This window comes from Cetorhinus maximus, chromosome 7 (genome assembly GCF_964194155.1).
Source record: "Cetorhinus maximus chromosome 7, sCetMax3.hap1.1, whole genome shotgun sequence".
Classification (NCBI taxonomy): Eukaryota; Metazoa; Chordata; class Chondrichthyes; order Lamniformes; family Cetorhinidae; genus Cetorhinus; species Cetorhinus maximus.
In genome coordinates, this window is record NC_135885.1 from 23,129,720 (window position 1) to 23,142,875 (window position 13,156).

At 42.6% G+C, this 13,156-nt stretch overlaps 1 protein-coding gene across 5 annotated transcripts in view; it reads right to left on the reverse strand.

Moving 5' to 3' along the window:
- Window positions 1-7,820: 7,820 nt before the first annotated feature.
- The window catches only part of mgat4a (alpha-1,3-mannosyl-glycoprotein 4-beta-N-acetylglucosaminyltransferase A), a 261,997-nt gene continuing 256,661 nt past the window's right edge, over window positions 7,821-13,156 (reverse strand). For all 5 annotated transcript variants that reach the window (XR_013577081.1, XM_078545192.1, XM_078545191.1 and 2 more), the window contains 2 exons: window positions 12,660-12,772; window positions 7,821-11,287 (listed from right to left, as the gene is read on the reverse strand). Coding sequence is in view for 4 of the 5 variants with exons in the window: in XM_078545192.1 (XP_078401318.1) it covers window positions 11,261-11,287; window positions 12,660-12,772 (140 nt within the window). In the remaining variant the exon portion in view is untranslated. The remainder of the gene's footprint in view (window positions 11,288-12,659; window positions 12,773-13,156) is intronic.

Consider the following 13,156-nt stretch of genomic DNA (forward strand, 5'->3'; position numbering starts at 1 on the left):
GCTATTGGGTCTTCGAATTTATTTATAGGAGAGGGGAGAGAGAGTGAGAGGTCCATCTGGATAGGACTGGGAGGTGAAAGGAAAGGGGAAATAAGTTGGCTTTTCATTTTCAAATTATATATTTTTCTTGGTCTTCGTTACTGATCTCCCCTTTCCAGTTGGTTTAAAGCATATAAAGCTAAATAAAAACCTCATGAACTTCTAAACTCTCCACAAAGTGAACCCTGACTGTTGAACACTCCTCCTATGCAAGCTGTAAAACTGGTTGTTAATTATTTTTTTCTTTGCGGGTAATGGGAAACAAATGTTCAGGTATCTGACCGGTTTGCGTGTTAATACTTCTGAAGGCCTAACAAAAGTTATACATTTTTAACAAAAATAAAGCATTGATGTGAACAAAGACTAATATTAATATCTTTTGTGAATTTAATTAAAGAATTATTAGGGATGATAAGTTGGCTGTGTTTAATAGGACTGATTTCACCAGTTAATATGGGGACTACAACAACAACTTGTATTTAAATAAGTGCTTCAGAGAAGCTTATCGAACAAAAATGTGATACTTAGCCACATAACAAGATGTCGTGATGATCAAAAGTTTAGTCAAAGATATAGGTTTTAAGGAGCATCTTAGAGGAGAGCGAGGGGTTTAGGGCTCTCCCTAACTTGGCCTAGATAGCTGAAGGCATAACCACCAATGCTGGAGCTATGAAAATCAAGCAGGTGGAAGAGACCAAAATTGGAGGAGCACAGAGATCTGAGGATTACAAAGATAAGGAGGGAGTGAGGGCCGGGAGGAATTTGAAAACAAGAATAAGTATTTTGAAATCGAGGTGTTGGTGGATAAGGAGCCAGGTCAGCAAACACATGGATGATTGGCGAATGGGATTTGATGTGAATTGGGTTACAGGCAAGCAGACTTTTGAATGAACTCCAGTTTGCAGGGGGTGCAAATGGGAGATTGGTCAGAATGGCTTTATAATATTTGAGTCTAGACTTAATAAAGGAATGGGTGGCTTATTTACATACTTCAGCTTTGGGCCTTCCGTGGACTCAAGAGAGTAAGGATGAAATGTTGTGCTTCAGGAGCCTGCTGAAAATCGCCCAGGCAATTTTTCTGGCTTAAGGAGGGGAAGATTGTTTATTTGCTTTAAATAGTAGCTTTCTCCAACATCCATTCCAAACAAATTCTTGTGTAGTTGAATTACTGCTCAGGCATTCCAGGCACACTATGGAACAGTGGCCTAATTTACATAACAGGCAAGGGTTTACTGAGCATGGTGTGTACCCATGTGCAACTTCTCAGTCCTCTCAGCACCTGGTGCCCACAGGGCACCCTGGGCAGTTATGGTACATGGAGCTCTCTGAAATGGGTGATTTCTGTACCTGCATACTAACATTTTGCGATTCATGTACTAGGACATCCAGATTCCTGTGTACTTCAATCTCTCACCATTTATATATGTTGCTTTTCTATTCTTCCTGCCAAAGTGGACAAGTTCACATTTCCCTACTTCATACTCAAATCTGCCAAATTTTTTGCCCACTCACTTAACCTATGTCCCTTTGAAGCCTTCTAATGTCCTCTACACATCTTACTTTCCTACCCATCTTTGTGTCATCAGCAAATTTAGCAACTTGGAGTGGAATTGAACCTGGAACTTTGAGGCAAGAGTGCAACCAAATGAGCCACAACAGACCAAGCAGATAAAGGACCCGTATGACAGATGTCAGCTTGATGCTTTAAGTGAGAACCAGGCTGAATATAGAAATTTGAGAGGGGGAATGAGAAAGGAAATGAGAGGCAAAGGAAGAATATGAGAAGAGACTGGCAGCTAACATAGAAGGGAATTCAAATATCCTCGAAAGGGTCATAGCATGGGAAGAGGGCGTAGGGTCAACTGGGGACCAAAAAGAAGATCTAGGCAGAGGGCTGCCTGAGGTAGGAAATGAATACTTTGCATCTTTCTTTATTTAGGAAGATGCTGCTGCCAAAGTCATAGTGAAAAGGGAGGTAGCTCAGATACAGGATGGGATAAAACCTGATAAAGAGGCATCCCATCCACAAACATTCACTCCCTCCACCATGGACAAACAGTGGCAGTAATGTGTACCATCTACAAGGTGCACTGCAGAAACTCACCAAGGCTCCTTGGACAGCACCTTCCAAACTCAGTTGCTACCAGCTAGAGGAAAAGGGCAGCAGATACATGGGAGCACTACCACCTGGAAGTTCCCCTCCAAGCCACTGACCATCCTGACTTGGAAATATATCACTGTTCCTTCACTGTTTCTGGGTTAAAGTCTTGGAACCCCCTGCCTATCAGCACTGTGGGCATACCTATACCACATGGACTGCAGCAGTTTAAGAAGGCAGCTCACCACCACCTTCTGAAGGGCAACTAGGGATGGGCAATAAATACTGGCCCAGCCAGCAAAGCCCACATCCCATGAATGAATAAAAAAAAGATCCCTTGATGTCATTAGTTACTAGAAAACTATAGATTTTTGTCTTGAACATGCTCAATGACTGAGCTTCCACAGCCCTTTGGGGTAGAGAATTCCAAAGATTCATAACCCTCTTGAGTAAAGAAATTTCTCCTCATCTCAGTCCTAAATGGCTCACTGCTTATTCTGAGACTAATTCCCTTTGTTCTAGACCTCACAGCCAGGGGGAACATCCTTTCTGCATCTACACTGTCTAGCCCCTTAAGAATTTTGTAAGCTTCAATGAGATCACACCCCATTCCTCTAAATTCCAAAGAATATAGGCTCAGTGTCCTCAATCTCTCCTCATGGACAGTCACGCCCTCCAAGGGATTAGTTTGGTGAAGCTCCACCGCATTCCCTCTATGGTAAGCATATCCTTCCTTAGGTAAGGGAACCAAAACTGTGTATAAAGTTCCAGGTGTGGTGTCACCAATGTTTTGTTTTAAATTGTGGGGGCAGATGAGATGTGTGCTGGAATATGAGGGGGGAGGCAGAAAAGATGGGGGGTGGGTGGGGGGAGGCAGAAAAGACGGGGGGTGGGGGGGGAGGCAGAAAAGACGGGGAGTGGTGTTCAAACACGAAGGGGAGGGCAGACAAGACAAGGGGTGTGCTGGAACACGAGGTGGGAGGGCAGACAAGACGGGGGTGCTGGAACATGGGATGGGGGGAGGGGCCGGGGTGTGGTGGGAAGCCCAGACTGGGGGGTGGGGTAGATGAAACCATGGAGCCTTGCAAGAGATGGTGGGGGCAAGGACCAGGGAGCAGTGAAGGGGCTGTGGGAAAGCTGGCGACAGTGAGGGGCATGGGACAGTGAGGAGTGGGAGTGTTCAGAAGGAGGGGTTGGTGGTGTCAATGGTGGAGTCTTGGGGGGCCAAACCGAGGATACTGGTGGTGGGAGGGCACTGCAACTTTTGAGAGAGCAGTGGGATGTGGGAGGGTGAGGATCTACCTGTGGCGGGTGCAGGGTCGGTTTGAGTGGTTGGAGGGGGACACAGAAATGTAAACCTACCTAGGGCTGGGCAGGATGAGGGTGGGCATGGGGACCGTGACAGGCATGGGGTTATCAAGGAGGAAGAGCATGTGATTGGCTGAAGGGGGTGGTGGGGGGAAGGTTCAAGGGGCACAAATGGGTGAAGGTAACACTGTGGGGGGTGGGGGGGAAGTGGGTTACAGGGGGAGGGTAGAAGGTGTTGGAAACAGTTTAAAGCTCATGTGCACCATCCTCATGCGAAGCCACACACGCTCAATGTCCAGCTCAAGAAATGCTGCTTGGGAGGAGGGTCACTGTGCGGCAGAGCTGAAGGTCAGCTTGACTGGACAACTGAAGGGGAATCCTGATAATCTGCCCTGACAAGGGAAAGGTCTCTTTGTCAACTCGGAGGGCAGTGGAGGGAAAAGGAACAGTGTGTGTGGGAGGCACACAGGCGATAACACGAGAAGCAGCAAAAAAAAACCAGGAGAACTCCACCAGGTGCAAAAATTAATCTATCTACAAAGGTGCAACAACTATCTACAATGGTTCTACACGTGTGCAACCAGAGTGAACTTAATACTTCTTATCCGTGTGGAGAGGCAGTGGCATAGCAGTATTGTCACTGGACTAGTATTCCATTACCCAGGGTAATGCCCTGGGTATGAAGCCCACCATGGCAGATGGTGAGATTTGAATTAAATAATTCAAAAAACCCATCTGGTTCATTAATACCCTTTAGGGGAAAGAAATCTGACGTCCTTACCTGGTCTGACCTGCATGTGACTCCAGACCCAAAGCAATGTAGTTGACTCCTAACTGCCAGCTGAACAAGGGTAATTAGTCTAACATTAGTCTAAATTAGTCACTCACCATCTTGACTTGGAAATATATCGCCGTTCCTTCACTGTGACTGGGTCAAAATCCTGGAACTCCCTCCCTAACAGCACTGTGGGTGTACCCACACCACATGGACTGCAGGGGTTCAAGAAGGCAGCTCATCATCACCTTCTCAAGGGCAATTAGGGATGGACAATAAATGCTGGCCTAGCCAGCAAAGCCCATATCCCGTGAATGAATTTTTAAAAAATGGATGCTGACCTCGCCATTGGCAAATGCATGGTCAAGGTTGGCAGCTCGCTGCTCGACTGGGGCAGACTTCAGGCATGCCCCCTCCTGTCTTCTCCCTCTCATGCCTGTTGTTTGCTGTTTTCTCCTGTGTCAAAATAGATAAATGGATTGTGAACACTTCAGATGCTGGAGGAGGTTGCATGTTGCTAATTCTGTGGCTTATAATTGACCTTGTGACTCCCCAAAGCCTGTCCACCATGTATAAGGCAGAAGAGAGGGGTTTGAGGGCATACTGATCACCTGCCTGGATAAATGTAGCTCCAACAGCACTAAGGAAGCTGGACACCATGCGGGGCTATGCAGGTCGCTTGATTGACACCCCATCCTGCACCCTCAACGTTGAGTCCCTTCACCACCAACATATTGGCAGCTGTGTGTGCCATGTGAAAGGTGCACTGCTGCTAGTCCCCCCCAGGTCACTTCGGCAGGTCCCTCCAGATCCATGAGCTCTAGCAGCTAGAAGGACAAGTGCAAGAGGCATGGCAGCAGCAGCATCTGCATGTTGCCCTCCACTACAACCGCCTCCCCCGCCCCCCATAATGGCTGTGCCTTCAGTGTGGCTGGTTCAACAACCTTCAGTTGCCTCCCTACCAGCAGACCACAGGAACTACAATGGGGCAATGAGGTAGCAGTCCAACACCTTGTGAAGGGCTTTTAGGGATGGACAGCACAGTTGTTGACCTTGCCACTGACGCCCATGTCCCATGAGCCATTCAGAGACTGGCGAGGTGAGAATGGAGAGTAGAGGGTTCAGTTACCCTGGCGGCGCGGATTAATCGTTCATTCGTATCCTGCACAGCAGGACTGTCTTCCTCTGCACAGCAGGTGTGCTGAGTCGGGTGGACCTCCGCTGCCCATCTCTGGGAAAAGAGGAAACTCCTCCTGTCCTCCACGGCCTGGAGGAGAGGCTCCAGTGAGCTGTCTCTGAACTGTGGGGCCGGTGCCTGCTGCTTCGTGGAGGACGTCAGTGTTGCAGAGTCCAGGCACGATGCATGAATGAATGTCCGGGTGCCTTTTAAATATGGCGCCTGGACACGAGGGCTTAACTTCTTGTCTGCCCCGCCACGTCAAACTCCCGGCTGCATAATTAATGAGGTAAGCAGCCACGATTCGGCAGGAGTCCCTCCAAGTTCCTGCTGCCGCCACCAGTCTGAAGTAATCATTTAGTTTCTCTGCTATTCCTCATTATAAATTCACCTGTCTCTGCCTGGAATGGGCCCACATTTGTCTTTGCTAATCTTATCCTTTTTACATACCTATAGGTGCTTTTACAGTCCATTTTGACGTCTCTGGCTAGTTTATATTCATATCCTATTCTCTCTTTATCAGTTTCTTGGTCCTTCTCTGCTGAATTCAAAAATGTTCCCAATCCTCAGGATTACTAATTTTTGCAACAACTTTATAAACAGCTTCCTTTGATCTAATACAATCTTTAACTCCCTTTATTAGCCATAGTTGACCGCTTCTCCTGTTGGGGTTTTGTGCCATAAAAGAATGTACACTCCTTTAAGAGGCGTGACCTACTGGGTATTTTCATCATTTTCTATTTTTATTTCAGACTGTCAACATTCATAGTATTTTGCTTTGATAATGTGATGATTGTTGTTTTTCAGACTGGAGGAAGGTATACAGTGGGATCGAAGCCAGAACCACTACTTTCCTTGATATTTAGGCCCAGGTTTTCGCCTCTGGATCGGGTTTGCCGATTTGGGAGGTCTCCCAACTCAGCGAACCAGACCTTTAAAAATGGCCGCCCACATCGGATTTTCAGTTGGGGCGGGCAGGAAACAGGACTCGGGGCAAGCGACCCGGAACAAATGCCCAGGCTGCTAGGTGCAGAGGCAGGGTGGGCGTAAGGCCTGCTTCTGTGCTTCAGCAGTGTTGAAATAAATAAAAAAACATCCTTCCAGTCCTTACCCCCCTCATCTCTCACACACTCCCCATACATGCCAACCTATGCCCCTATTCACCCCCCCACCCCATGCCAACTTTGTGACCCTCACACCCCTATACCAACTTAGATCACCAAGCTACTCTTGGTAATGGGCATTGAAGTCTCCCACAGTCCTTGCTATGCTCATTGCGTCTTCCAAGTGGTTTTCAACATGGAGGAGTACTGATTCATCAGCCAAGGGAAGGCAGCAGGTTGTGATCAGGAGGAGGTTTCCTTGCCCATGTTTGACCTGATGCCATGAGACTTTATGGGCTCCAGAAGCAATGTTGAGAGCTCCCAGGGCTACTCCCTCCTGACTGTATGTCACTGTCACCACCTGTGGTTGATCTATCCTGCCACTGGAACAAGGGCACACCCACAGATAGCGATAGAGGGGCCTCGAGAGCTGGCTGAACATATGAACTGGGAGGAGTAGGCCATTTGGTCCTTCAATCCTGCTCCGCCATTCAATAAGGTCATGGCCGATCTGATTTTAATTTCACATCCCTGCATATTCCCGATAACCTTTCACCCCCTAACAAGAATCTATCTACCCCTGCCTTAAAGATATTCAAGGGCTCTGCCTCAACCACCTTTTGAGAAAGAGAATTCCAAAGTCTCAATCCTCTGAGAGGAATTTTTTTTCCTCATCTCTGTCCCAAATGAGCGACCCGTTAGTCTGAAACAGTGACCCTAAGTTCTAGATTCATCCACAAGAGGAAATATTCTTTCCACATTCACCGTCAAGTCCCTTCAGCACCTTATATGCTTCAATCAAAAGGTACGGTTGTGTGAATATGACTATGTCAATTTGCTGCTTGACTAGTCTGTAGGATAACTCAATTTTTGAACATTTCTTCAGATGTTAATAAGAAGGATTTTGATGGGCCTACCAGTCTGGGTGGTCCATCGGGCTTTATTCTTATTAGTTTTCATAGCAGTTTGATACAACTGAAGGCTTTCTAGGCTATTTCAGAGGACAGTTAAGACATTAGCGTGGATCTTGAATCACACACAGGTTAGACAGAGTACGGATGGCAGATTTCCCTCCTTAACGGCACAGTGAACCAGATTGGTTCTTACGGCAATCTGGTCGTTACAGGGCCATTATTACTGATGCTAGCTTTTTATTTCAGATTTATTTAATTCATTGAATTTAAATTTAAAACCACTGTCATAGTGGGATTTGAACTCGTCTCTCCCGTTCATTAGCTCAAGCCTCTGGATTACTAGTCCAGTAACATAACCAATGTTCTCCCATGCTGGCAAACTGCAAAGAACATTCCATACAAGGGCTTATTTAATGCCAAAGCTGACATCAAAATGTAGCAATTTATTACACAATGGACAGAAGTTAAAGGAGCCAATTATACAGAACATTCTACACATAATTACAATTTAAAGTATAACAAGTTCAATTTTATTACAACTATGTTCATTGCAAAGTTATGGCACACTTATGAAAATAATGCAGACCATTGATGAAAGGCACATTGACATGAACAGAAGCAGGTGCATTGTAGCATTGTTACAAATACAGAGCATAAACATATCAATAAAAATAAGCAAAAGCATTGTATTTCAAGAAGAGACTTATCTGTGGCACATTATGTAAAAGGAATAATACCAGAGTCACAATAAATCTATATTTCATTTTTTTAAAAAAGAGTGTTACAGATGAGCCCTATTTGATTTAGGTCAGTTCCTATTTACTAGACAATAGCTGATCTTAACATGCTGGTTTACCAAGATTTTTTTTAAAAAAGCAAATCACTGTGCAAATAGGGATTTGGCAGTAAATCACCTCAAATAGCTCACACCTAGCCAAGTTTCAACTTTGTTTTTCTAATTTTAAATGCAATGATTAAAAATCAAGCCCCAGCCCTTCGAACAAAGCATCAAAATTAAAACATCCTGTTACAGAATTTGATACAACTTTGTGAACAACGAGTACAGGTTAATGTTATAATTCCCAGCAATAACAGAAGTGCATTTGTAATGTACGTGGAGATATGAAATGCATTATCCATCCTGAGGATATTTCAAGGTGTTTCACATCCAATGAATTAATGTTGATGTGCCCGCACTGATGTCATGTTGTCAAACTACCCAGCAAGTTGTGGAGGCTGCGATTTGCAGATTTAAGAAAACATGGACCAGCGTTAAGCCTTAAAGGAAATGCACCAGAGGTATTTTTTTCCATCCTTGATTGACTTTTAATTACTTTGCAAAAAGAAATCGCAACAAAGATAAGCAAAGACCACGCTAGTTTATAAAATTCTTTTCTTGCATTTGTTCTGATCTAGCCCCTGGACAAATGGCCAGCACACAGCAAACAACAGTGGGAAATCATACAAATACAACTTACACAGGATGAAGGGGCGGGGAGGGGGTGCGTGGGAGAGGTGGACGCAGAGGTGTCAAAAATAGATCCGCAGCATCATATATTTTGAAAGATCTGATTCCCGACTTGCATTCATAAACGTTCAATCTATGGTGACTTGATTAAAAAGGAATCACACAAATTGACCAGATGCATTGGCCTAACTTTTGCTTTTAAAAAGGGAGTTACTTCCATCATTTATCCTACTTTGCTGATGAAAATGGCTTTATTAAAAGATTTAAAACCAAAATTGATTTGATCTTGCATTGGCTTCATCTTATAAATAATTGTAAAAAAATCTTTTTTTTCCAGTCATTGCTTACTTATTCAATAACTATTCCATAAAACTAATATACCTGGTCCATAGAGACCCTTGAGGAAAGAGGGTCTGACGACGGACCTACACACAAATTATTGACCAGTCTTTTCATTTTACAGATGCTGACTGGCCTGCATTTCCGGTTTTCAGTTCAGAGTCCCTCAATATTTAGGCAGTTTATTTTATGACAGTGAATGATACGAAGTTAATGATTGTGACATTGGCACTACTAAAATGCACTTTTTGGAGCAAAGCATCAACTTCAACTATGATATCTCTTCACGAAGTTAACTTTTTCCTGGTTGTCCATGTGTTCTTTCCCTCTTTCTCTATACTCCTCTCCAACATATACAAGCTACCAATTACTTTGATGTAGTCGATAGAAAAACAGAACTAAAGTCTGTCATAAGCTTTTCAATGGTTATTTTTTCCAGGCTTCAAAAACTAAGATTGTCCAATTTAAATAGAATTTTAAAAAATAAATAGGATTACTGAAAACATGAACACTCACCTACATCCTGCGTTACATTTTTCATATTGCACTTATTAATGTGAACTTTGGCTATTCTACACAGTTACCATAATGATTTATATCCTCCTCCAACAGAGGAACCCCTCTTCCAATAACTTCAATTCAAAACATTATTAAAACTAGACCACCAGTTTAATGTATGATTGCACATGATCATAGTTGTCTAGTTAAATGCAGATTGCCTGCCTATACCAGCTGAAGAAGCTTTCCAGCGGAAAATTGGGAGGGTTTTATCGAACAGCTCATACAGCTGACCGGTTACAGTTAAGCAAATATTTTGGACAAAGTTGTCAACTATCAGCATTTATAGATTCGATACAGTACACATGGAAAAACAGCAAGTTAACCCTGTATCCAGTTCATCCAGCTCATGGTTTCAAAAATAAAATATTCAAAAGTGTGTTTTTGCTAAGAAAAATGATCTACGTTACTAGAAAAAAACTTGCAGCATTTTATTGACAGTGTAAGGTTCCTTTTAAATAGAGATGAGACAAAGCTGATACCTATAGGTTTTGTTTTTGCCTTGTGGATGCTGCATTTCAGTACTATATAAGTGATATATTACTTTTCTAAAAATGCTTTTAAGAGCTTATTAAGAATATTTACCCATAAACAAGATAAGTAGTAAGAGAGATTTTCACTCCTTCTTGGCCTCCTTGTTCGTGAATAACTTGTTAAAAAACGTAGAGAAGAATTGTTGCCTGCTATCAGCTCAATATTACCAATATTAGCCAGCTGTAGTAACATGATACTTAAGGCACATAAGTCCTTACGTGCCTCAATGCAGCTGGAACCCAATGTGATGCAGCCGCATCTCAAGAAAATTGGCAAATTTCAACATTCACAAGTCAAGGCTTTGAAAAGGCAATTTCTTTCCTTCATAAAAATGAAGCGCTTCTTCAGAAGTCAACATAATTGTCCAGAAATTAAATACAATATTTTTGATCAAACATCTACCTGGAATGCCTCAAAACATGACACACATCTGTGCAGTGCATATTTACAATAAATTAAAAGGTTACCGTCTCTCCTTAACCAATCCTCTCTTGCCTGTTTGTACAGTGTCTGTCCCTGATGCACAAGTTATGTTCAAAATTTGTAACATGTTTAACCTCTTTATACAGAAGTACTCTCACTTGTTTGCTTATTTTTACTCAACATTTAGGAACGTTTTACTGGTAAGATGGGTAACAAAAAAATACATTTACACCTTAGCCAAACTCATGGTGAGAAGTCTATTAGCTTCCGATTACCAAAAAGATTCAGCTGATAATTCTTCAAAATTAGGATTGTTACATAGAAAATTACAGTAGATTTCACAGGAGGTAGTGTTTGGGAACAATGAACATCCACGGTGATCAGACGATGAGGCGATATATCCATGAATTCTGCGGTCAGTATGAACACTTCTTTATTAAAGAGTATTTATTAAGATATTAAATTGCAGTGAGACCTTTTTCTTTATAAAACAAGATTCCTTCTCAATCTCCTTTAAATACTGATTAATTGGCAGTTTTTTTAAGTTGGATCTGGAAAAGAAAAGGGCACAATATTATAGGCAAAGAGAAAGGTGCTCAGTAGTCATAAAAACAGTGAACTTCATGACAAATTGGTTCAATTTTTGAAGCATTCAGAGCACATTTTGGAGCATTCAATGACACCTTAGTTTAGAATAACTTCATCTAGCCCTAAAACACTCAGGTCTCTGCACTCCCTAATTTTCATCACTCTATTGGCAGCTGTGCCTTCAGGTGCCTGGACCTTAAGCTCTCTAATGCCCTCGGCAAACTTCGCCATATCTCTACCTCTTTCTTCCCCAATGAGCCATTCCTGAAAACTACCTCTTTGACCAAGCTTTTGGTCACCTGTCCTAATATTTCTACGTGACTCGGTGTTAAATTTTGTCTGAAACGTTATGATGTTTTAGTAATTAAAAGGTGATATATAAAGGCAAGATGTTGCAGTTGTAGTGGGAGAAATAAATTTTATAAAACAGATTGCTTGATCCATTAAGAAAAAATGTTCAATATTTCCTCTTAGTTTCCACTTCTGCAGATTATTTAGCCTGAGGGATGCTCACAGGGACCTATCTGTATCTGTGTTGAGGCCATAGTGCTTGTAACCCCCAAATATGAAATCATGGTCAGCAAGATGCTGATTACACCCACTCCCAGTCCCCCTCCCCTTCCCTACTTACTGGCCTAGTTTTTTAGGCAATAAGCAGTTTAAACTTAATGAAGACCACCTGACAGTTGGTTCTTAGCGGTACTTATGGTGGAAAAAGCCAAGTACAACTCTGGCGAGTAGCAGCATGTAGAAATAAAATGACTAAATATTCTAAGAGCATTACAGCATTTATTGATCCACGGCATAATGCATAACATTCTCTTTGCTAATTAAAGCTCTGAAGCTTTTTAAAACAAATCTGGAGATTGAGCTATGATTTCAGACGAGACAGCAAACCAAGGGCCCTTATGTGCTCTCAGGTGGGATCAAAAGATCCCAGGGCACTATATCAAAGAAGAGCAGGGCAGTTCTCTCCGATGTCCTGGTCAATATTTATCCATCAACCATCATCGCTGAAAAAAAAAAATACAGATGATCTAGTCATCATCTCTTTGCTGTTTGGGGGACCTTGCTGTGTGCAAATTGGCTGCTGTCTTCTCTACATTGCAAACGTGACTGCACTACTAGTGGTACTTCACTGGCTGTAAAAAGCTTTGGGGCATCCTGGGGTCATGAAAGGCACTATATAATTGCACATGTTTGTGTAGGTTTGTTTCAAATTTTAAAGAATGACTTTCCACATGACCTTTAAGCCAGTTCCCCAAGTAATAGTTTGTTCCTGGCATCACACAACATTTTGAATATCAACACGGAATGTGTTGTGTGACATCTCACCTCGTCAAGAAGAGCCCACACATTGGAGTCTTGTAAAACTGACAGCCTAATGGCAGTGATAGGATTCAATCTCAGGTCAATAGCACCTTCAGCTACTCCATTCGCAAATCTACCTACACATACAAGGAAGGAAGAAAAGCACACATGAATTGCTTTTTGTTTAGGTCGAAGTGAAAAGTGGCCACCATTATTCGCTGAATTAATAAGGAGAGAGATTTTTAAAACTCCTGGAAGAAGCTAGGAAGGTGCCCCAGTTTGGCATCACTATTTATACTAATAAAATTGTTATAAAGACATGCTTTATATTGAAAATGACTTCATTTTTTTATTGGGCTGAATTCGCTGGCTGAGTTTTAAAAGATTGAACAACAGCATTTCAGTGACTTAAACTGGACATTTGCATGACTATACCTTATAAATTCCAAAGTCATTAAAATGGTGTCAGACGATCTAGAAGAACCCGTCAAAGATAATCACCTTAGAAGAATGCGAACGAG